Consider the following 25,398-nt stretch of genomic DNA (forward strand, 5'->3'; position numbering starts at 1 on the left):
AACAACCAGGTTAAATAAGCATTGCTGATGGCTCTTGGGGAATGTCGTGTTGTCTCAGCAGACAATTTTGCTTAAGTTCTGGTTGACCTCTGGAAGAGAGAAATGGACAGAATGGTGGACATGATGGCCTCTGAATGCCCCCTCTCATAAAATGGAGCTAAACCAGCACCCTGGTTCTCTAGGGAGCTGACAACAATGAAAAAGCAAAAACAAACTGAGATGGTGAGTAGAGTGATGTTGGCAGAAAACCTGAAATGAATCTGACTAAACATGGACTCACACCTATTTGAAAATTTGTGGTAACATTGGCAGCAGAAAATATTTCTCTCTTGGATCATTGAAGTGGCAAAGAGCTGTTTCAAGTCATTAGAGGCCTTTTACACCTTGGCCAGCAACAGCAGAATCTAGACCACTCAGCAGCCTGTTGTGAAGAATTTGCTAAGCATTTTGCAGATAAAATTGTTCATACCAGTTCTGACATAGATGTTACAATTAATATAGGCTTGGTGCATGTAACCTTGGTTCCTGACTGTCCAATGTCTATGAATACTTTTCCACTTGTATAGATTGAGGATATGGACAAGATCCTTGGGGAACTGACAGCCACTACATGTGTGCTACATCCTGGCCCTTCCTAGCTTTTGGGCCACAGTTCCTAGAAAACCAATGGCCACACTATCTGGGGATAATGGGAGCAGTAGTCCAAAAACAACATCTCAATAAATAATAATAATAATAATAAATAAAACTTTTATTTGTATCCCGCTTTTCTGTAACTAGACAATCAAAGCGGCTCACAACATACTAAAATCCACATTTACAACATTATGTCCCAAATTCTCTCCCTTAAAACAGGATTAAACATGTTACAATTAAATTATTTATTAAAACAGAATAAAAAAAGAAAAGAAAATATATACAGTATGACGAGGACAGAGCAGTGGGCTAATACATGATGTGAGGGGCAGTCGTTCTGTGGCCAGGGCCTTGCTTCCGATAGAAGTAGCTCTCAACTGACATCAGCTGAATTGGAACCACCACATCTAGCTTTTGTTAAGCTGACATATAAGATTTGAACTGACTTCTAAAATCAGATGAAGTTAAAGAATGCTAGTTTTTTTCTGGTGGAAATGGCAAAACAGCCCAGTTTTCAAATTGTTGAGTACAGTCTCCCTGAGAGGTAGTGTGGAAGAATGGCCAAGGTTGTGCTCTGAAAATTTGTGGTAGTCATGAATGCACCAGTTGGCCCTCAACAGCCCTGGTACCAACATATGGCTTCTGTGGGCAGCTACCTCAACGCCCTGGCAGTGCCCACTGTGGGTGTCTATCCTAAGCCACAGATTGGAAGTGTTATTTTGTTGAACTACAGCTCCCAGAAACCCCCAGCAAGCATGAGGAAAGATTCTGGGAATCACAGTCTAATACAATAACTTTTCCAAGCTCTGTTTTGGATCCTTTGTACACACAAATTCATCTGCAGAGAGAATCCTGCACCCACAGTGTCTAGCGTTCTAAACCGTGCAAGGGTTCTAGTTCTTACCACAATTAAATTTTTGTCACAGTGGCCCTTATGCGGTGTCATGTTTGGGTCATAATGGGAAATTTAAAAGATAGCTAGCCACACCCATTAGTTTCTACAGGCAAGTGAGCCCACCTTGGTCCAGTAGCATGGAAAGAAGGCCACCAGGAGAGACATTGGATCAATGCCCCCTTGAACCTGAAGACTGCCAAAGATTGGGAAAATTGCCCCAACTAACAAGGGCAGTTACTTAAAAAGTAACCTTTTCATGCCTTGGAGCTGAACTTCGTCTTTTGGTAAACTGCTATTTCTTATCTGTCAATTTGCACAGGGACTAATACTGACCTGCCTTACAGAGCTATTGAGGTGATGCCTATAAGGAATTACCTAAGGGCTAGGTATGATTACAAGGACGATGTCTCAGTTCCTCTGGGAAACAAATAGAAAGAAAAGGTTTTAAAGGCAATGGAAAGCTGCCAGGCTGGCAGGAGTAAGTGACAGAGCAGACGAAGGCATCCTTTCCTGCTATGCGCTTCTGTCACACCTAAAATGAATGGCAAAGATTACTACCTATGAATGTATTAGGTGTACATTGCTTTCCCTGACTCTGGTGCTTGCTGAAAATGCCACCTTAATGTTGCTAATAAGCACCTCTTATCAACGTCCCGATAGCAAAGGATTGTCAGCAAGAGAAATGTCTCCACTACCTATGTCTATTAAGGATATAATTTCAATGCGCTGCTATGCTTCGAGGAAGATCACGCAGGCCATAAAAACCATTTGCCAAACACATTTTCTACAACAGTGGAGACAGCAGGCATTCCACAGAGCTGAGGCTGAGCTTCAGGACCAGATTAAATGCCAGCTCAATCTCAGAACAGGCAACTTTAGGCTATGAATGCATTTGCATTTTATTCTCTTACAATGGGAGGGCAGGTCCTGTGAGTATTTCCCCCAGACACTAGTAGAATGTAGGATAGAAAAAGGGATGGCCAAGATTTGATGTGGAACTGGCCTTCCCTTGTGAAGACAGTCCAGAGCTTTCTATAAGAACCCAGAGTATTCCAGAATGGCACCATGCATCCTGCTGTGCCATCTGCCGCTACCGCTGTGGCTACTGTGAGTCACTTCCTCTGGGGTCACCAGGAGATGCCCACCTATGTAATTGATTCTGGGTACCATGTGTCTGGTCTCAGAGGGAGTGACTCATGCCAACACCAGGCAGCACAGTGGGACATGTGTAGATAGCTTCCTGGCAATGCTTTGCTGTGTCCAGGTAACGGGAAGTTTGTTGTGGCACCAGAGTTCTCTGACACAGAAGGCGAAATATCTCACAAAATGAGAAATCCCAGAATTCCATAGGACTGAGCCATGGCAATTAAAGCAGTGTCAAACTGTATTAATTCTGCAGTACAGATGCAGCCTTAATTACTTTGGATTACTATAACATGCTCTATGTGGGATTGCCTTTGAAGAAGGTTCATAAATGTCAGCTGGTGCAATGAGATGTAGCCAGATTATTAACTAGGGCTAACTACAGGAAGCATACAACTCCCTTTTTGCAACAGCTCCACTGGCTGCTGGCCCATTTTAGGCACAAGTCAAAGTGCTGGTTATTGAAGACTGACTGCTTCAGGAGAATGGGCCTAGTATTATGTGATGGACTGTTTATTTGCAGTTTGCTTTTCAATGTTTTCTGCTTTAGAAGTAATGATAATAATGCAAAAGCATAATTTTACTCAAGCACCGAGTGCCTGATGCACAAAATGGAAAGAGTAGACGAGAAGGAGGATCTTGTATTCCCATATATCTCAGGATAAAACAAATCCACTCTAAAGTGGGGTTAAAATGTGGCAGCTAGTGCTGGAAATTGCAAAGAGAGCGGAAATGTCATTTGGATACACACACACACACACACACACACACACACACACACACACACACCCCTAAGAACTTCAGCAACAAATATCACAACATCCTGACACATTTGCTCCATTTCACATAAGAGAACAAAAAAAGTCAAAAGTATTCTTCTTGCTGCAAGAGATTACTAGAGATTTTGTGCATTTTATATGCATTTTTCACATTTTGAGAACTTTGGGGTGAAAATTTCATGAATGCTTTTTTTTGTATAAATCATTATTATTAGCACAAAATGCCTTTTGGCACAAAATGTAAGAATATATTCTACACAAGCTTTAGTTTTACCCAGTTTTTTTTTTTTAACAGAATACTCTTTTTTTGTGTGCACAAAACACTTCTGGTGCAAAAGGTGTGTGTTGCGCATGTATGAGTTTTTGCTATTTCAAAAAAGCACTGTTTTTTCACTCTCATCCAAGAGCAGAAAATGTCTTGCCATAGTTGGCAAAGTTTTCAACAGGCTAGCTTTTCATATTTCTTCTTGGGCATGAGAAAATTCTTTCCAGCTCTCAATGTGTGCTTGCTGTTGGCATCTAATTTGCTATTGTGTGCACTGAAATCAAGACTAGTTAGTCAAAGCACAGCAGTTGTTATGGTCTTTTAATAATGACTGTACCCACATTGCACAATTAAAGTAGTTTGAAATCACTTCAGCTGCCATGACAGCATCCCATGTCATCCTAGAATTGTAGTTTGATGGAGCTACTTAGACGTATCTGCTAGAATTCTATTTCCCTCAGCTCCAGAACCAGTGTTCTTTAGATTCAAAATCTCTCCCCAGAGTACAAATCCCAGGTTTCCTTGGGATGAAGACATGGCAGCTAATGTGGCATCAAACAGCTATAAATGTGTCATGTGGATATGACCACCTATTCTACATGTCCAAAGTTCTCACAGCATAGTTGCAGTTACCACATATGAACATACATTAATGTATATCAAGGAAAGGGTTACCAAGTGAAATAAGGTACAGGGCTCCTGTTCCTTTACTGGTTGTATAGAAGAGGAAATTTCAGCAGGTGTTGTTTGTGAGGCATGCAACACCTGTTCAAATTTCCTCTTCTATTAGCAACCATATCCCTCATTTCGCCTGGTAACCCCAACCCAACAGTTCCTGCTTATCCTGTATAATCCATAACCTGAAAGCAGGAGATTGACTGCATAAAAAAGACAGACAGAGAGAGAGAGATCCCACTGTTATAATAAAAATGTTGTAAAGTGATTTTCCTAAAACAAGAGGGGGCTTCTTGCATTCTTGTAGCTTTCATCAATGCAAAGGCAATATGATTGCGTATTAGTAGTGACAGGAAAAGCCCCAAAGAGATTTCACATCCACTCTTCCTTTTCCTTCCTGTATTATGCCTGCTATTTCTGTGCTATTCCTAGCATCAAAGGGAGAGGCTGAGAATCAATTATTTAAAGGATAACTGAATTTCAGTGTCATCTTTTACTTCTGACTCAGTGTATGGCCTCCAGGAAAAGCTGGCACATGTGATACTAGAAAATACTAAATAGTTATTACAGTTTTTCAGTTACTACCCACTGTTTACTAGAGTACCATTGAACAAAATAGTGACAGACTATGATGGGGAAAATTTTGTTGCATTCTATTTTTGATTAAATGTTTTGCTCATGATTAAATGAGTTTTATTCAAAGATGGCTGGTTGATAGAAAGGAGGGCAGAGTGTGTGTGAGTGGCAGGAATATTGAGGGAAATTGACCATTTCATTTCAAAATTTGTAACTCTTGACTTTATCACACCAGGCTGCTAAGATGCCACAGTTGTGTTAGTGTGGGAAATACAAACATAATGGTTTGGTACACTGCAGAAATAATCCAGTTTGAGACTGCATTGAGTGCCCTGGCTTAATGCTAGGGAATTCTGGGAACTGTAGTTTTATGAGACATTTAGCCTTCTCTGTCAGAGGGCTTTGGAGCCACAATAAAATACAATTCCCAGGATTCCTTAGCATTGACCCAGGTTACTTAAAACGGTCTCAAACTGGATTATTTATGCAGTATATTTTGGACCTTTGTTGGATGTGGACTCTGGGACTTTAGGAAAGTTATTTCATAAAGTTCAGACAAATGTTGGATAGGACCAATTGGTAGAAATCCGGAAGCAAAAAAAGTTTTTTTAGAAGGATAGCAGAATCTGAAAACCAAATAACTTAAGGTACAATTGCAAACTTTTCCTGTCAGAAGATGAAATGAGAGACCCTTAAAGAAGTCATTGTGGCTCCATGGGGAGTTCTCAGATGAGCGGAGGGAAGCAGAGACCACAGCTTTGAGGAATTACTTTTCAGGGACTAAAGTAATTTCATGATTTTAAAATTCTTTTTCAATTGCTTTGGAAGTAAAATATTACCCACTTGCAATTCTTGTGTATGTAGTACAAGCACCCCCCCCCCATTAATTTCCCTCTCGTTATTTTACTAGGATCTTTGAACTTTCAAAATTGCATTTCCTTTTATCTCAGATATGTTTGATCCCCATGCAAAGTGTGTTCAAAAGTGGGAGAGTCTGAGTGGATGTGAGAGAGGAGCCCTCTCTGGAAATAAGAATGTCCTTTTAAATATCGGACAAATGGGAATGAAGCTGGCATAGACTCTTGTAGTGGGAATATACTTCCATGGAAGCAAGAGCCACAGGAATCAACAAGACATCCTTACAAATTTGGGATTAGATGATACACTGTTCATTTATCTGAAGTAACCCTTTTGTTTTAATAGAACTACTCCAGTACATAACAGTGACAGGGCATTGCATCTGCTGATGAAAGCTACCTTGAGTGCCTTTTATAAGAGAAAGGTGGCATATGTATTTCTTACGTAAATAAAAATTAAGGGAATACATAGACAGACTGAGCCATAAGGCAGTTAATGCAGAAATAGTTGGGTCTTAACCATTTTTGGACAGGTTTCAGGCATTATAAGATCTGCTGTCAAAAGCATCTATAGTGTCTTCATATTTGAGAATGCTGCTTGCACCACTTAACACCTCAGTGATATAAATGAAATCTGAAACAGAGCTATTTATGGGAATAATTTATTCTCAGAGTTATTGGGGACATCAGGAGGGGAGCACTGCCGACAGAAAACTGCCCTGCTCTTTTGCCAAGGTCAGGGTGGGAAATGTAGAGGGGCAAACATTTCCAAGCTCTTCTCATTAACAACAAGAATACGAATTACCCCAGGGCTGACCAGGGTCAGCCTCCTCAATGACAGCATTTCACTGGTTACTTCTAATACCAGAGTTGCTTCTTCAGTCAACCACTCATATAATGTATAAGGGGGGGGGGGGAACAACTCTATGTAAACTGCTATCAGCCTGACCCAACAGTATCATCCATCTGTCTTGGGGTGAAACTTCAAGCACCTCAGCCACCATGACCATTATGGGGGATAACTACAGTTGTGGTATAAAACACTGTTTTGGGAAAGGTTGTTCTATACGTTATTGAGAGAACATGGAATTAAGATGGGGAGAGTGGGTGGTCTTTTTAAAGGCGATCAATACAAATGGATTTTGCCAAGTAGTCAAGTCAGTTGGACACAACAAAGTTTGTTCAGAGGCTAAAATCTGAGCATCCATTCTTCCCCGCCACACCACAAATATTTTGCAAACTGAACTTGACTGAAAGAACTCCACATAGCTGAAACTGCCCCATGTGTGTGTGCAAATAAAGAAATGCGGCACAAAACTGTAAACTTACTCAGTTTCTTCATGCAGTCCCGAAGCCTGGTTTCTAAACTGAGCACTCGCTGATGCAGTTCCTCATAATCATAGGCACCAATTTCCTCTTGGATCCCCGTAAGAACTGAAGACAGATTTCTAATTTCCTCTTTGAACTGAGTGATTAACTTGGCATCAGTTTTGTACTGTTCCAGGACTGGGATCAGTGGCAAGAGCTCATCCATCTTTTCCTTCAGTTCCTGAGGGAAGGGAGGAGAGAAAGGGAAGAAGACAGAGGAAGTGTGCATTTTATAAGTGTAAATGTGTTATGTCCTCTAAATGCTTTTGTAAGATCCTTTTAGGTCTCTTACCAAATCTGCTCCTAAAATTATCATTGATCTTAATATCAAAACTATGACTGGTATCCCAGGAGATATTCAGAAAACTCAATGGATGTCTTGAGGCTTTCCATTAGATCATATGAAGCATTTTTTCCTTTATTGTTCTTAAAAATAAATTATTTTCTTTTGAACTAATCCTTTCTCAGTTCTAGAATTATTGAGAAAAAATCTTTGTGTAAAAAAGTTTTTCTGATCAGAAATGTACCATTTAGTTCACCCACAGCTATACATTTATATTATCCAATGTCATTGTTGCTGTAGCTATGCTATATTAGAATGCTAGTGTTTCTTATCTTTCTGTTTAGAAGAGTTGCTTTGATTGATATATACAGATTTATCTGATCCCACAGGGACACCACATTCATTTCATCAATTGGTCAGTTTCTACTCAATATGAAGATCCAGTCCATTTTCCTTAACAGATGGCAACTTTTCTCAGTATGGGGTTTGGTTCCAGGACCCACTGTGGATGGGAAAAAACGTGGACACTCAAGCCCCATATTATTTAATGGGTGGCAATGTGCTTGTGTACTGCCATTCAACAATATGGAACATGGATACCAGTGGGTGGTTGAATTTGTGGATTACTAGCCCACTTATATGGCAGGCCCACTGTACATGTCATTCTATAAAAATCAGATGACCATAAGGAGGGTGGCTATAACTCAGTAAATTCTCACAGGGTTGTTTCCTTGAGGAAAAGCTTTCTGCCAAAATGTGACAGAGTTTTATACTAAAATTTTATACTAAAATAATTTGATTTTTCTGTTCCGAGAGCAATCTCTGTTTCCTCTTCACTATGCAGTATAGGCCTCTTTTATCCATAAAACAATTTTACAACAATTTTCCTAGTGGTTTATATTACTTTTGCCAGGATTTTAACCTTCCATGTAATGAGTTTCATCAATCATTTTGCCAGTCAATCCTTTGGTTTTGAAAGATGCTTAAGGAGTATTCTTTCTTTTCTTTTTCTACCTCATCTTAATTGTTTGTTATCTTGGATGTTATTTTACATTTTTTCTCCTTTAATACTGAAATCCTGAAGACAAGAGTTGTGAATGTCTCCCTCTTCCTTTCCATTCCATGCTTTAAGATTTGTTACGAAGGCTCTGCTCAGGGTATCTTTTGTGTATACAAGAGACACATATATTTGGTCCTTATTCCCCATGACAATGGAATACTCATGGTCTTTCACACAACTCTGCTTCAAGAAAATGGGTTCTACAATACAATTCAGCAACTTTTATGTCATACTAGTCTAAATAAGAAAGATTGTATGCTTGTTGAAAACAGGTTCTGGAGGATTTGGCATATTATATCTGTAAATGTGACTTATATACTGGCACGAGTGAATGCATGTGGATCTTTTTATTTTAAAAGTTGAAGCTTTCCTATATGAAGAAGACACTTCTTTTTAATGCAAATCAACTAAAAGATATGTGACCTGGAGGGTTGCAGTAAGGGCTGTTCAATGCTGGAAAAAGAATGTGGATTCCATTTCTGTGAACTGCCATGGAGAAATAAGAGAAATGGATCCTGAAATAAGCTGTAAAAGTTATCTGTCTCCCCTCCTGCTAGCAATGTTATGCTTTTAATAAGTAAACACAACTGTTTTAAGTTGGTCGTTTTTCAGAGTCCAGGAAATTTAAAGTCTGGAGGCACGGGAATGGAGATAGATTGGATTGCAAGAGAAGAGTCCTGTTGCTATCCAAATGGACTTTAAATTTCCTGGCCTCTAAAAAACTCCCAATTGCAACATGGCCAGAAGGAGGAGGAGCCAGCCTGCAAAATTTACCCTCCTCATACCATCTTAACTAACGACAGAAACAACAAAATGTAGGCATCTTACTAACATCTCCATTTTTTCCTTCTGTTTGGTTTGTAACATCTTGCCTGATGAAGAAACTAGTGGAGCTTCGAAAGCTTGCAACAAGTATTGGGCATTTCGGTTGGCCAATAAAAGTATCACTGTTTGGTGGATTTTTGTTTGAATTTGCTAAATAGCCAACACAACTACCCCTGCATATTTTCTGAATATAGCGCATTTAAAGATCAGTGGTTCAGAGACTTTGGGCTTCTAAATGTTTTATACTTTAGCTCCCAGAATTCCTGATTGTTGGACAAAGTGGTTAGGGTTTCTGAGAGGAGAAGTACAAAACACCTGGAGGACCAAAGTTTGGGAAACACTGCTCTAGGTTATGAATTATTAACGGCAACATAGATCCCACTGTTACATTTTATTAATATGATCTGGAATTAATGAAATAAACATTATGAATACATTAGATAGATGGACTAGTGAGCCAGAGTGGTGTAATGGTTGGACTAGGATTCTGGAGACCATGGTGCAAATCCTGGCTCAGCCATGTAGATCCACTGGATGGCCTTGGGCATTCACTCAATCTCAGAGGATGGCAATGGCACCATCCTGAAGAAAACTGCCAAGAAACTACCACGATAGTTTCATCTTAGGGTTGCTGTAAGTCAGAAATGATGTGAAGGCACACAACAACTGCAGCAGCAGCAACAAATTAGATCCTAATAGGAGAAGGGTCTTTTCAGTAGTTGTAGAATGTCTTAGGAAGTATATTTAACAGTCAATGGTTGCATCTGCACTGCAGAAATAATCTGGTTCAACACCACTTTAACTGCAATGACTCCATATTATGAAATTCTGGGAACTGTAGCTTTGTGGCACCAGAGCTCTCTAACAGAGAAGGCTAAATGTCGCACAAAACTATAGTTCCCAGAATTCTGTAGAACTGAGCCTTGGCTGTTAAAGTGATGTCAAAGTGGATTATTTCTGCAGTGCAGGTGCATCCAATATCTCTCTGCCAGAAAACAACAACATCATTGAGGCAAAAGTATACATATGTATACTTAGATGATCTAAGGGAGTGATTTTTTTAAAAAAATGGGATTTTTTTGAGATGCAGAAGAGAGATGTAGCAAGCCTTTTAACAGAATTGTCACTGAACTGTGCTGACAGATAAATTGCGAGGAGAAATTGAAGATTTCTACCTGGTTGAAACACTTGAGGAATTTGAAGGGAGGCAAAAAGAAACTGTCGTAAGACAAGTAACTTTTCTCAGACCAGCCATCCCAAATTTTTCTCCAAATTGCTTTTACCTAAAGCAAAATGATAAGGCATGTGTTGAGGTTCCTGCTGAGAAGAAAATGGAGGAGTTGAAGAGAACCTAAATACAAGAGGTTCAAGATTACTAGTTTCTCAGTGGGAATCTCTTTCCATCTCTAGTACAGTAAGAAAAGATCTCGGTATTCTAGTACTCCAAGTGAAAGTAGACATAGGCAGCTGTGGGAGGGAAATGGAGGCAGATTTTTAAAATCATCAAAAACACACCCATCCTTTATGGACTAATGACAAGGGCTGACTTATCATTAAAAAGAGTGAGATGACTGCCTCAGTGGCCAGATACAGGGTGCCTAGAAACAGCAAGGAAGCCCTCAAGAACAGAAGTGTGTATTTCATGGAGCTTGTGCCTTGCACTCCCCAAACTTGTCTTTTGCCATCAGATATAGGGAAGGATGCTGTTCCATAAAGAATGTAGAAGGATTTGCCACTGTACATGGAATATGAGGTGATGCCGTCTTAGCTATTTTAGGAAGGGAAAATGTCTTGGGCCAGTCTAAAAGTGAGGAATTCAATTAGTCCTGGGGCCTAGTTTGCTCACCAATCTAATGCAGCAATCTAGTGAGATGGGTGACATCTTTTTGTCAAAGCCTCTCTTCCCTGAGTTCATCAAACCTAAAGCAGTTTGTGACTTCCTCTGTTCAAAGAGAAGCACTGAGCTCTGTATTTCTTTCTGCATGGAGAAAATGACTGGCATTAGAAGGAGTGGTTCTCCCAGGCACTGACTTTCTTTGTTGTTTGTCACAATTGGGATGCTAAACAGCAGTACAAAGTACTTGGCTTGCATTTGGATTGCCTTCTCCAATCAGGGAACGGGCACTCCTTGGGTCATGGCTGAGTTCCAAGTTGGCATTGTTCTGCCTTTCCTTTTTTGGAACAGCTATGGTATCTGCAGTATGCTCATTTGTAATAATTTGGATTGCCTTCACCAATCAGGGAAGGGGCACTCCTTGGGTCATGGATAAGTCCCAAGTTGGCATTGCTCTACCCTTCCTTTTCTTAACAACGGCTGTGTGTGTGCCTTGCTCCTCAGACAAGTGAAAGTGACTGACTTGTGCCCATGAGGCTGCAAGTGCTCATTGGGTCTTGAACCCTCTCTTCTTTGAACAGGACCAAAGGGGGGGGGTGTCATTCAAGGCTCTATGGCCTGTGGGCTGGCCATTCCTCATTCCCAATATAGATGGTAGGGGCAAAAAAGTAAGATATAGTTCCATGAAAAAGAGAAATGTGTGTAAGAGGGGAGGAAATGACTTAAAATTTGTTCTCTGAATCGTAATTGAGAGAACTGAAACCCATTTATTTCCAGTGATTTTATCAATGGCAAATATGAAGTCTACAAAGACTGGCCACAAGATAGCTATGGTATCTGCAATATGCTCATTTATAATAAAAACTTCCACTCCTTCTCCTAATACATGACTAGAGCTGTAACAACAAAGCTTTACCTGTAATGACTAGTAAAGACTGTTCTAATGATGTTGAGGTAAATGAGCAGATATTATGAAATTAGATTTATGTCCATTAGAGATGTATTCTCTGATAGAGTGTTTGTTATCATTTCCCCATATTGTGTAATAGTGACGAAAGTGGTGGAAGCGTTTCAATAAAAGTGCTTTAAACGAATTGTAAGAAAAGATCTTACAATTTAACTTAATGAAATACTGGGTATTTTAAAAATCATTTGGGACTTCCGGTTTAGCCGCGGAGGTGAATGATAGCGCGAGACGGAGGCTCCGCGCTATCTCCTTCAACTACAGCAAGCCAATTAGTGGTAGAGATATCCTGGAACGGGGGAGTCCCAGGATACGAGGCTCGTTAGAAACACAAATCTTTCTCTCCGGTGACAGAGTCCCAAGGGATGAAACCAAAGGAAGAAAGAATGGTGTTGGAGGGCATTCATTGCTGTGGAGTGTTTCCGTAAGGTACCAGCCGAAGCGGCAAACTTTTCTCTGTTGGAGTGGTGAGGAGTAGGGAGAGGTACTTTGATGTGGATTAGTTATCCTCCCTTGGCTCTTGCAATTTCAGAGCAATTTCCCCACGTCATTTTCAACTCATAAAGAGATAGCCCTATCTCAAAAGAGCAAGATTAGAACACTGTTTTTCTTTTTTCTCCTACTGGAGTGCCTCCAAGAGACACCGCTGTGGAAATCTTGTGAAGGATATTTACTTTTCCATTCCACCTTTGTTTGGGCAAATGTTATATTCCTCTCATAAGTTTTGTAAGCTGCAATGGGAAATTTTTCCTGCTGTTTAAAAGTGTGCTAAAGAAGGACAATTAATTGCAAGCCGCCTCTTTTGGGAGCTGTGTTTGGAGTACTCTGCCTTAAACAACTTAAACAACTTTAAGAGCCCAAAGAGGTGACGTTTGGTGATATCTGGAACAAACAAAAGTGAACTGAATTTACATCTCCTAATCCAAGGAAATGTTGTGGTGAAACAGAAGCAGGACTTGGAGCGAAGATAGGAGACGGGAGACGAAGTGGATTGAAACTATATTTACTACTGGATACAATTGTCTTTCTTACTCTTCTTTTCATTGGAAGGGAAATTTAACTTTGAAACATTGGAACCTAAGATAACTGTGTTTGGATACATAAATCCCTGTAACCACAGGTGCTTTTCTCTCTGTTCTGAACTCCATTGCAACTGGCATCTTCTGGAAATTGAACTCATTGCACCTGAGGGAAGAAGCCACAGCTGTAGCAATTAGAACAGTTGAAGCAACTTCACCGCGTTTTGCTGCGCCTTTGAGAGTGACTGGAGAACAATTTATAGAATCATCAATTTACTGGTGACTTAGCATTCCACACTTGCTCTGGGAAGGTGAAGTAAGGAACAACATTAACTCTGGGGACTTTGAGAAAGAGAAGGTTTCTTTTTTTTCTCTTAGGGTGCGGTGGGATTATACCAACAAATTTCTGAGTTTAAAAAGGGAACACACTGGTTTGGATCCGCTGATACTTTTTGTTTAATGGAAGACATAGTGCTTCCTTCCCATTGAAACAAACCCGAAGGTTTGGGATACTTAAGAGAACAACTGGTATAGTGCATTATTGTGTATTGTTGAGACTGGCTACTTTGTTATCCTGTATTATAGGATTTATTTGGCTGTAATAAGGTATATGCAAACCAGAAGCATGACAGCAAGAAGGGGCTCAGTAGGACAACCCGATGTCAGTAATATTATTCTCCAGGAGTTGCGGGAATTTAAAAAATCATTTAAGAAGGAAATACGGGATGAACTTAAAGAAAATCGTTTGGAAATTAAAGAGGAATTGCAAAAGTTAAGGGATGATGTGCAAAAGGATTTTGATGGCTTGGGGAAAAAAAATTGATAATCTTTCTAAAGAAATATCAGGTATCAAAATTGAGATGGAAGAGGTGGTAGAAAGGACAGAAAATTTAGAGAAAAGAACTGACGATTTAGAAAGAGCACAGTTAAGGGAACAACAAAATGGTCTCCTACAAGAAGTTAGATATAGAGAACGGGCTATCAAGATCAGAGGCTTGAAAGAGGAACAAGGGGAAAGTCTATATGACAGGGTAATCCCAATCATAGCAGAATATATTGGACTGGATGAGGACATTTTAGAGGCACAAATTGATAAGATCTTTAGGGTCTCAACTAGGATAGCGTTAGAGAAAAAACTAGATAGGGATATAACGATCTGCTTTACCAGCACAAGAATAAGGGACATAATTTTAAAACGTAATTATGAAAAAAAGTTAATTGTGAATGATAAAATTGTGGAAATTTATAAAGATTTGCCAATTCAAATAATTCGAAGAAGGCAGGAATATAAATTTTTGACCGCGCTTCTGCAGAAAAAAGGGATACTATACCGTTGGGATAAAATAGAAGGTGTAATCTTTAATTACCAGCAAAGAAGATACAGAATTAACTCAATTGACCAGGCAAAAAATTTTTTTGAAAAGCTAACCAGGGAAACTAGGGAACACGAGGAGAGGAAGAAGGAAAAGGAGAAAAGAGAGAAGAGAGATAGAGAGGAGGAGGGAAACGGTTCAAGTACAAGGAAGGAAAATCGCTTAGGTAACGTACCGGGCGAAAGTGGTAGCCAGGATTTGTTGGATTTAGACGCGCCGCCCCCAGATTTAGGTGCGGTAGGAGGAGAAGGAGGATTGGGTTAATCTCCGTGGATTAACACATTATTTTCTCTACAGAATATAATTCTACCGTTTTTCTTTTGACTAAAAGTAAACCAATTTATAAAGAATGGGATTCAAGATAGCAACCTGGAACGTTAAAGGAATTAGCCAGGAAAGAAAAAGAAGGAAAGTTATGCACTTTTTAAATAATAAAAATTTTGATGTTTTATGTTTACAAGAAATTAAAATGAGAGATGGAGATGTGAAATACTTGAGGAATAATAAATTAGGAAAATTATTTCATGCCATCATTAATAAAAGGAAAAGAGGAGTTGCAATGTTTGTTAAACAAAAATGGGAACCGAAGCTTGTGGCAAAAGATACAGACGGTAGATGGATTTGTATAGAAATCAAAATTGGTAATACAAAATATATGTTATGTAATGTTTACGGTCCCCTTGAGAGAAAGGATAAATTCTACAACAAACTACATGCGCAATTAAACGTTATAGGAACTGAAAATTTGATCGTGTTGGGTGACTTTAATGGTGTTCTAAACCCCATAAAGGATAGAAAGACCACTAAAAGGAAAGCCAAAAAATTTCAGGGCAAATTACCCAAGAGTTTTTTTGAAATAAAAGATTCGTTGAACTTATTTGATATGTGGACACATCTGAAAGGGTCTAAAGAGGGTTACACTTTTTTTTCGGATGCGCATAAATCGCACTCTAGAATAGATTTAATATTAACCTCCAAAAGGCTGCTGACACAAGCAACAAGAATGGAAATTTGGCCAAGAACTTTTTCAGATCATAATATGTTAGAAGTGGATTTTGATTTAGTTAAATATGGGAAAAGAAGCTGGAAGCTAAATGAAAGAATACTGGAAGATGAGGAATTTGTTAATAAAATAAAACATGAATTAAATTTTTTCTTTAAAGAAAATAGCGATAAGGATACCAAAATGAAAGTGGTGTGGGACGCTGGAAAAGCATTTGTAAGGGGTTTATTCATACAAAGAATGATAGAACTGAATAGGTCTGAAAAACAAAAAGAGATAAAATTAAAAGCGGAACTTAAAGAAAAAGAGCAAGAGCTACTAGTAAGGAAAAGGAAAAAAGAGAAAGAAAAAATACAAAGAGAAATTAAAATTTTACAAGGACAGTTGGAAAAAAAAATAGCAGAAGATATAGCTTATAAGCTGCAAAAACAGAAACAAAACCATTTTGAAAATGCAAATAGGATAAGTAAATGGTTGGCATATAAGCTTAAAAAAGAAAAAGAAAAAAAAATAATAACTAAAATCAAATTAAATAATATGGAAATATGCAACCACAAAAATATCCAAAAGGCTTTTGTCTCCTTTTTCGAAGACTTATTTACGGAAAAAGGAAACAAACTCAACGATAATCAGATAAAGGAAATTTTTGAAAGGAACTGTATAGTAATAAAGGAACATCAGAGGGATAAATTAAATGCAGAAATAACTGTGGAGGAAATCAGTACAGCAATAAGGAAACTTAAAAATGCAAAAGCCCCAGGTGAGGATGGTCTTACCGCGAAATATTACAAAACATTTGAAAAAGAACTACAAATGCCATTACTACAAGTATGTAACTCAGTGAAATTAGAAGGCAAGCCATCATCATGGGGTAACACATTAATAACACTGATCCCTAAAGAAGGCAAAGACGAAACGATAATTAACAACTATAGGCCAATAGCCTTAATGAACAATGATTGTAAGATATTTGCGGCGATCTTGGCGGGAAGGTTAAGAACATTGCTAGAGGAAATAATTCGTAGAAACCAGAATGGATTTATACCAGGCAGAAAAATTCAAACCAATACAAGAAATATTATTAACATCCTAGATTACTATAACACTCACAACGAAAAGAAAGCTGCTCTCCTCTTTTTAGACGCGGAAAAAGCGTTCGATTCCGTGAGGTGGGAGTTTATGTTTCAATTATTTAAAGCAATGAATATGGGAGCCAACTTTGTTGCCAATATAATGGAAATATACAATAAACAATCAGGGAAATTAATAGTAAACGGAGAACAGTCAAACACTTTTAATATCAGTAGAGGGACGAGACAGGGTTGTCCCCTGTCCCCCCTTTTATTTATCCTGGCCTTGGAATTTTTATTAAACAACATAAGAAACTCAAATAAAATCAAGGGTATCAGGCTAAAAGGTAAAGAGCTTAGAGTGCAAGCCTTCGCTGACGATTTAATGGTGGTATTGGAAGATCCTCTTAGAAATATTGAGAACTTAATGATGGAGTTAAATCAATTTGGAAGATTAGCGGGATTTAAAATAAATAAAGAAAAATCTAAAATATTGGTTAAAAATATTACTAATGAAGAGAAAGCATTATTAAGGGCCAAATCGGGGTGTGAAATAACCAAAAAGGTGAGATACTTAGGAATAAATATTTCTGACAATAATATGAACTTATTTGATAATAATTATAAAACTCTTTGGAAGGATGTTAAGCGAAAATTGAACAACTGGAAACATCTGCACCTGTCTTTATTGGGTAAAATCAATGCGGTCAAAATGTCTATACTTCCAAAACTGCTATTTCTATTTATGAATCTCCCCATCGATATCAATAATACAATAATAGAACAATGGAATAGAGATATGCGAAGTTTTATATGGGAAGGTGGCAAGCCCAGAATTAAATGGATTTATTTAAAGGAAAAAAAGCAAAATGGGGGCTGTGCGCTACCTGATATCAAAACTTATAGGTTAGCCTGCAACTTATCTTGGCTGGAAGATTGGGTGAGATTAAAGGACAACGATATCTTAAATTATGAAGGAGCAGTCTTGCGGTACGGATGGCACGGTTATTTATGGTATAATAAAAGCGCAGTGCATAAAGATTTCTTTAATAACCCAATAAGGAGGGGGTTATTTAAAACTTGGAAAATTGTCAAAGATAAATTCTATCCCAAAATCCCAGGGTGGGTTTCAACGCAGGAAGCTTTCGCAAATAGATGGGATATGCAAAACAAATGGGTTAGATATAGCGATATACTTGAAAACAATGTCAGTACGGGCTTAACCTTAAAGCCCAGAGAAAAATTGATTGCAGAAGGAATCATTATAAACTGGTACACTTATTATCAAATCAAGAACAGATTTATTCAGGATATGAAATCATCGGGTGTGGATATCAAATTGTCGGAAATGGACAAATTACTTATGGAGAATAATGAAAAGAAGATCTCTAAATATTATACCTTGCTGAGAGAAAGGGACTTTGAACAAGAGCCAATTAAGCAATATATGGTTGACTGGGCGAAAGATATGGGGAAAGAAATACCATTGGAAGCATGGGAAAGGGCCTGGTCTCGTACAAACTCCTTTACCCAATGTATAAGTTATAAAGAAAACTTTATTAAGATCAGCAACAGGTGGTATTATACCCCGGCAAGACTAAAAAAAATGGGTAAGCTAAAATCTGACAAATGCTGGAAATGTCAGGAGACAAAGGGGACAATGATGCATATGTGGTGGGGATGTATAAAAATTAAATCTTTTTGGGAAGAGGTTCATAACATAATTCAACAAATCTTTAATATCAGTTATAAAAAAAGGCCAGAACTTTATTTGTTGAATATGACCTTCTTTATTAAGAATGAGGATGAACGCAGATACTGGAAGGTAATACTATATTTGATAACCACTGCTAGATTGATCATAGCAAGTCATTGGAAGGACACAAAGGCATTACAAATAGAAGAATGGCTTCTTAAATTAAACACTATTATACAACTGGACTTAATTTCTAATAGTTTAAAAGGGGGAAAAAATGAAAAAATACAGATGGAATGGAATAAAGTGGTATCTTACCTTAAAAAAAGGTGGAAATTGGAGGACAGGCTGGCCGAAGCCCTTTTATAACTAATAATTAAAGATGGAAAAATTCCTTACAGTTATATAGCTGTGTAAATAATATAGTAAGGCACGACCGGCTCAAACTTCGATCATTCATCTTAAGTAGGGTTATTTAAATTACCTTTTCTTAAATATGGTTGGGGAAGATACTATGAATACACCATATGAATGGCTTAAAAAAAAAAAGGGAGTAATACATCAATTTGTGAGTGTATGTACATTTTGGCATGAAATCATATACAATGTCAGGAAAATAAAAAGGGAGGAAATAAAGCTAGGAAGTTTAATTTAACTTTATTTGTGTTGTTGTTTTGCATCCTGGAAAGTACAATCTTTATATATGAAAGCATGATTATGTATTCAGGAAATGTTTTGTTCTTTTTGAATTATGAAAAACTTAATAAAAATTATATATAAAAAAAAAAAAAAATCATTTGGAAACTATTAACTCCTGAGAAGAGAAAAATCCATAGGCAATGGTGAAAAGCATGTATTACATATAGCTAATTTAAATAGATGGAAAATTGCATTCTTAAATTACATGTGGAAAAGTTATTACCATAAATGCATTAGAATAACGCATTTTCAGCTCTCATATATAATTTTACACTTGTGAGGAAAATTCCATTTATTGAAGATGCCCAGAAGTCTTGGAACAAGAGTGGTTTAAAAAGGATGAGTTGAGGGAATGTTTTATAAGATAGAGCACCATAAACTCACACAGACCTTTGCAAATGGATACTAAATCCTGTTTCTATCCCAGAGATCTTAATTTATGAATGCAGTGCCATGACTACATAAGTCAATGAGATTCTTTTCAGTGTTGGTTTCAGTATGCTTTCATGGCCTTTGTATAGAGAACAGGAAAGAATTATAGTCTTTTACTGAACCTCTCACATTCCATTTTCTGAAGTAAGCTTAGGGCATTTTCATGCTTTCTCAAGCAAATGTATTCTGAGTTATTTTTCCTGTAACAAATTTAAAGCTATGGAATATACACATGTGCATGTGCCTTCAAGTTGCCTATTGACCTATGATGACCCCATGAATTTTATAGGATTTTCAAAATGAAGACTTGCCATTGCTCTCCTTTGAAATATAGCCTACAGTACCTAGTATTCTTTGGGCGTCCCTCATTCAAGTACTAACCAGGCCTAATCCTGCTTTGCTTCCAAGACCAGATAGTTGTCTTCAGGGTGTTTAGGCCTTTTTTTCACACATGTAGCACAACAGTAAATGACCACGTATATGTAGTTGAGGATATAATTGAACTCAGAACATCTACGGGGTGTACATGGTATTTAATTGTGCATGTATAGCATATACATGCTCATTTTTGTGTGAGAATAACTACCTCTTTTACCTCAAACATAGGTTCTAAAAAAGTTGAGATCAGGCAGTCTTGGGTCATAGGGGACACTGTGAATTTAGGAGGACTGCTGTTGTTGAAAGCTTCCTAAAATGTTACTATATGCTGATACTGTGTAATAGCAGTATTATGCACATTTCCGAGTAAGCACCACTGAATGTTGTGGGACTTAATTCGGAGTAAATATGAGTGGTTTCCCTTTAAGGTATAGGTAAAGGCAGTTACTTGACATGAATGTCTAGGGAGTGGTGCTCATTTCTGTTACTAAGCCAAAGAGCGTTGTCCAAGGACTGCTCTGGTGGTCATGTGGTCAGCATGATTGCACTCAACATTATTACCTCTCCACCAAAGTGGTACCTATTTATCTATTTGCATTTGCATGCTTTCAGACTGCAAGGTTGGCAGAAGCTGGGACTAGTGAGAGGAGCTCACCCCACCATGCAGCACTTGGGCCTGGAACTGCCAAACTTCCAATCTTGCGATCGTAAACATTGGTGCCTTAACTACTAAGCCACTGCATCCCATGTATGAGCCGCTAGCAAAAAGGAATCCCATGCAGCTGAGTGAGTGAGGTAGCAGGAAATGCTACTAGGATTTGTAGCTTTGTGAGATATTTAGCCTTCTCTGTCAGAGTGCTCTGGAGCCACAAAAACCTACAAATCCCAGGATTCCATTGCATTGAGCCATGGCAGTTAAAATAGTGTCAAACCGGATTATTTCTGCAGTACAGATGCAGCCCCGGACTCCTAGTCCATGCTGGCTGTCAGTGGCTCTTATTCTAATAGTTTAAAACAGGGGTGGGGAAACTATGGCCCTACAGATGTTACTTGCATCAGCATTTGCCAGCCTCCATATGGTTAGGAATGAGGGGAGCTGAAGTTCTGTAACCTCTGGAAGATCACAGATTTCCCAACCCTAGTTCTAAAAGTTAAATAGGTCTATATCTGGTTATGCATAAGAAATGTATTTACAACACTTCAGCAGAATCTATAGATATGGAGATGCTGAATTGAAGATGGGCTCTTAGGCATGCAAACCTGTGTTTTTCCACTGAACAACACACCCTTCTGATTTTATCTCTACACATGAAGAACTCTCACAACACTGTTCTGAAAAAGCAGCACAGTCTTCTTTTATGACCTTTTAAATTGCGGAGGCATATTATTGTCTTGCTATTCATTTCAATTGCTAGTTGAATGATCACATCAAATCTGTAAGGTCCAGTCAATCCAAATATTAGGACCTCTAAAGGTTACAGTGTTAAGAACGGTTAAGAACAGTGTTTCTTTTGATAGCTCATATTGAACTACTGGATGCTGACATTCCACTCAGCCAATAAACAGTGTAATGGCAAGACAAAATACATATGGGCCATGATACAAGTTTATTATTATGGTCAATTATTATAAAAATCAAAACAAAGTTGGAATCCAGTTCAATTACCTATCCTATGTATGAGTAACCTATGTTTACACCATACATACTTTTTCTTACTCTTAAAGGGATAGTTTCTCCTATCCAGATAGTTTATTTTATTTGTGAACTACTCTTATGCTCAGGTTAGATAGTAGGGAACATTCTGCCTCTTGTACTAGTGAAAATATATAGCCATCATAACTAATAGCCATTGATATCATCATGCACAAATTGATCCAGTCTGCTTTTAAATCCTTTCATGTTCTTTCAGAAAGATTAGATAATTCAGAACATCAACACCTGTAGAGACCATCAGCACCTGTACATCATTTCAGAAGTATTTCCCAATCACTGCTGTCATTTAAAGCTGTAAAGTTTATACACATTAGGCAAGAAATGGGAATTCAACAATTTCCTGACTGATGTCAAATTTAGAGTTCCTGATCCCTTGAGAAACTTATGGAAGTAGGAAGAAAAACAGTGTGTCAAAAGTTCCCACATCTCAGTGGGATTTTTAAAAAAATCTAGCACAATATAAACCATGCACTTTTCCAGAACTCCACAAGAGTTCGAGAAACTGTGCCGCTTTGCAATTTCTGTTTTTTCCCCTGTGCACAGAAAATGACAACTTTCTGTGAAAACAACTTTAAGAGAAAACAACAACACACAAACACACACACCTTCTTGTATTGTTTTTTGGCTAAGTATTTGAGAGAAGTGCACAAAATGCAAAACTAAAATTCATGCCACATCCCTATATAAACAACATGGTGAAAGATTTGACATGCTGATAATTTGTCACAGTCGAAAGAGAAATGTAAAACCAGAGAGAGAGAGAGAGAGAGAGAGAGAGAGAGAGTCTGAATGACCCTTGAGAATTACACTTACACACACTTTTAAGTTGGAACTTAGAACTATCAGGGAGAAGGGAAGAGAAGCCATATTTTATAGGAAGAAAAGATACTCAGGTCAAATGAAGATGTAGCCTTTGCTGGCATGAATGTTACACAACTCAAATGTTACATGACAGGAAAAGAAATGGAGCGTGAATATACCTGCCGTGTTGCCATTTGAATGTTGTGCAATTTAATAGAGAAAGGTGGATCCTTATTCTGGCTGGGAAAGGTTGTGCATCCTATTGCATTTTGGGGTAGGAAACAAGAAAGGTAAGATTGTAACAGAATCCCACAAGATCAGAGGCCAGGCCAGAACTGGCTCATGCTGTAACTGTGGTGACTTGAGGTGGGATGTTGGTCCAGCTACATGTTATGGAAAGAATAGGGAAATGGGAACCACTCTTTGTCTTGACCAGAAAGGGCAGCTGTGAATCACATTGTGGGCTGGAGGTTAGGAAAGTTAGCATGTATTAAACCCAGTACATCAAGCCTCCGTGCTACTTATTAAAGCAGACCAAACTTCTTAATGCACTTCTTAATGACCAGGGAAGAAACAGTATGGGAACCAGTTTTCCTTCTGGACCAAAGATGTGAGAGCCAGTTTTCTTCCTGGACCCAAAACGTGAGACCCCAGTATGCCTAAATACGTCATTTTTTCTTTGCAGTCCCTCTCAAAATACCAAGAAATGATGTTATGTCATTTTCCAAGGGACTGAAGAGGAAAATTGAGGTGTTTGTAGGGAGTTCTGGAGTGATCACAGGGTGTGGTGGGGCTATCCTTGTGTGTTTTCATGTATTGGGAGTGCTTCTCCATAATGGGTGGGTGGGTGGAGATCTGAAAAATATGCCAAATTTGTTTTTAAAAATTGGAGGTTGGGGCTTTGGGGTACTGCTGAGGGCTTCAATGGCTAGAAACGTGGGATGCCACACTTTGGTCACCTGTGTTATAAACCTCACCTTGGATAGTACAAAATATTATTCAAGTTTAAAAGACATCCTGCCTTGTATTTTTGCTTATTAATTCTTTCAGGTGCTTCATTTATTAAAAGCCCCAAACTTACCTCTGTATTAATCTTCTAGTGGGAACTCCATCATGGATGGAGCAAAAAAAAAAGTAGGAGCCTGTTTTGCAATGACATTTTGTTTCCTATCAGCACAGGAATTAATGGTCATTTCCCATCCCCATGAAACTCTGCAGTGAGATGAATGATTACAGTGAAATACAAGGGTTCATTATGCACTTATTGATGAGCATTTTAAGTCCATGGCTTTGGCCAGCCGCACATTGTTTCTCACAAGTGTTATCACTTCTGGCAATCACTCAAAGTGATCATTAAGGAAAAAGAGAAAGGAAAAAAGCCAAACCAGAAACCTACTTGAAAATGCTTAGTCATTAAAGTCTTCCGGTCATCTTCGATTTGCCGGAACTTGGCCTTCAGCCCTTTCATTTGTGTTTCCATCCTTAAAACATACTGGAAATCCCTCTGAGTCCGTAGGTTTAAAACTTCAATGGACTGGGACATATTCTGAACCTGTTCAAAACCAAAAACACCAGAGACATTTAATTTTCTTTTTTTTTTACAAGCTTTTCTTTCTGATATATAAATGTTGTTAAATCAAACACTGAGTGATATGCTGGCATGTGTCACCACTTGAATTGTTAGCCATTTTTAAAAATATCTCAGCAAAGTGCTGAGCTCTTAAAAGCAAAAGATCAGAGAATGGGAATCCTATTCCAGATTCTGCTCTTGTTCTTGTACAGACAAAACCTCTCTAAAATTAATGAGTATGACAGTATAGAACTTGACCTTTTATTCCATCAAATGATAACTTACAAATGATATGCATTGTTACAGCTCAGGAAAAAAAAATGCTTCAAGAGCAATGTGGCTTCTGAGGCTGCATGACCCTTTTTTGCATATATCCATGAAATGTTGTCATACCTTCTGTGAAGGAAGGGCAGTGGGAGTTTCATTGTCTTTGGTTTAATTCAGATCAGCACCAGCTAGAGGCTGACATTTTTAACAAGTCTCTTAAAGTGGCCCCATATATTGCATTTTTTAAAAAGATTGACACCTCTCTTAAGCAGGGTTAAGTTTTTTTTTTAATTACAGCTCCCAGAATGCACCCACGAATATCATCAGTGAGACAATAAGGCACTGTGAATCTTCTGCTAGAGATCTCCAAGAACCATATTTCAAGAGAGTATTCCTGACAACTACTTCTCCAAATTGCAAACTACAGGATTCTGTAGGATGAAGCTATTACAGTAGCAGCCATTGGGTACAAATGTGTGCCTAAAGCCGCCTTGTTCACTTGTCTTTAACCATTACAGATATCAACTTTTGCTTGCTCAGGGACCAAGTCCTCCTAGAATACAAATGACTGCTAAAGATTTTGTTTCAGCTGGCTGAAGTTCTTGTGCTAAAAATTCAGGGTATTTTACAACGCAGTCAGAAGAAAGTGGGTCTAAATCCAATGGTTAATCTCAACTAGACTCCTTGAAGCTATGCTGCATTGTAATCTAGTATTTACATACATCCCACTGAGTTAATGAGTCTGCTCTGGTTGGAACTAGCTATTGGATTTAGGCTACTGGGCTCAGTAAAGCTTACTCCTAGGTAATTATGCATAAGATCCAAGTCATTTTCTTGTAAGTGCAAGACTTTATTAGTAATTTGTTTGTGATGTCTGCATTTTATTGTGGATTTTAAAAATTAACTTGTCAGTTTTTGGAGGTATAAATAACAGAAAAAGCAGAAATCTGCCTGTCGGTCCTTCCACCCACCTACCTATTCCGTGTGTCTCTCGCTTCTCAATGGGGACATAGTTGTGGGTGGTCAATAAGCACATGCAGGGTGATCAGGATGGAGAAAATGTGGTCCATGGACCACTTTCAGCCCTTGGGCACCACTTGTGTCCCCTGTAGCTCCCTGAACCCCCCTTTTAAATTTTTCCTTAGCATATTTTCCAGATAATTTTTGCCTGAAAAATTTCCCTCACCTCATATGCATGCAAATGCACAAAAAGCCT

General features: G+C 38.4%; 1 protein-coding gene across 2 annotated transcripts in view; it reads right to left on the reverse strand.

Moving 5' to 3' along the window:
• OLFM3 (olfactomedin 3) overlaps positions 1-25,398 on the reverse strand; it is a 290,688-nt gene that overhangs the window by 13,867 nt on the left and 251,423 nt on the right. For both annotated transcript variants that reach the window (XM_042465600.1, XM_042465599.1), the window contains exons 3-4: positions 23,742-23,897; positions 7,156-7,375 (exon numbers count right to left, since the gene is read on the reverse strand). In XM_042465600.1, the coding sequence (XP_042321534.1) occupies positions 7,156-7,375; positions 23,742-23,897 (376 nt within the window). The remainder of the gene's footprint in view (positions 1-7,155; positions 7,376-23,741; positions 23,898-25,398) is intronic.

Source organism: Sceloporus undulatus, chromosome 4 (assembly GCF_019175285.1).
Source record: "Sceloporus undulatus isolate JIND9_A2432 ecotype Alabama chromosome 4, SceUnd_v1.1, whole genome shotgun sequence".
In the NCBI taxonomy this organism is placed as follows: Eukaryota; Metazoa; Chordata; class Lepidosauria; order Squamata; family Phrynosomatidae; genus Sceloporus; species Sceloporus undulatus.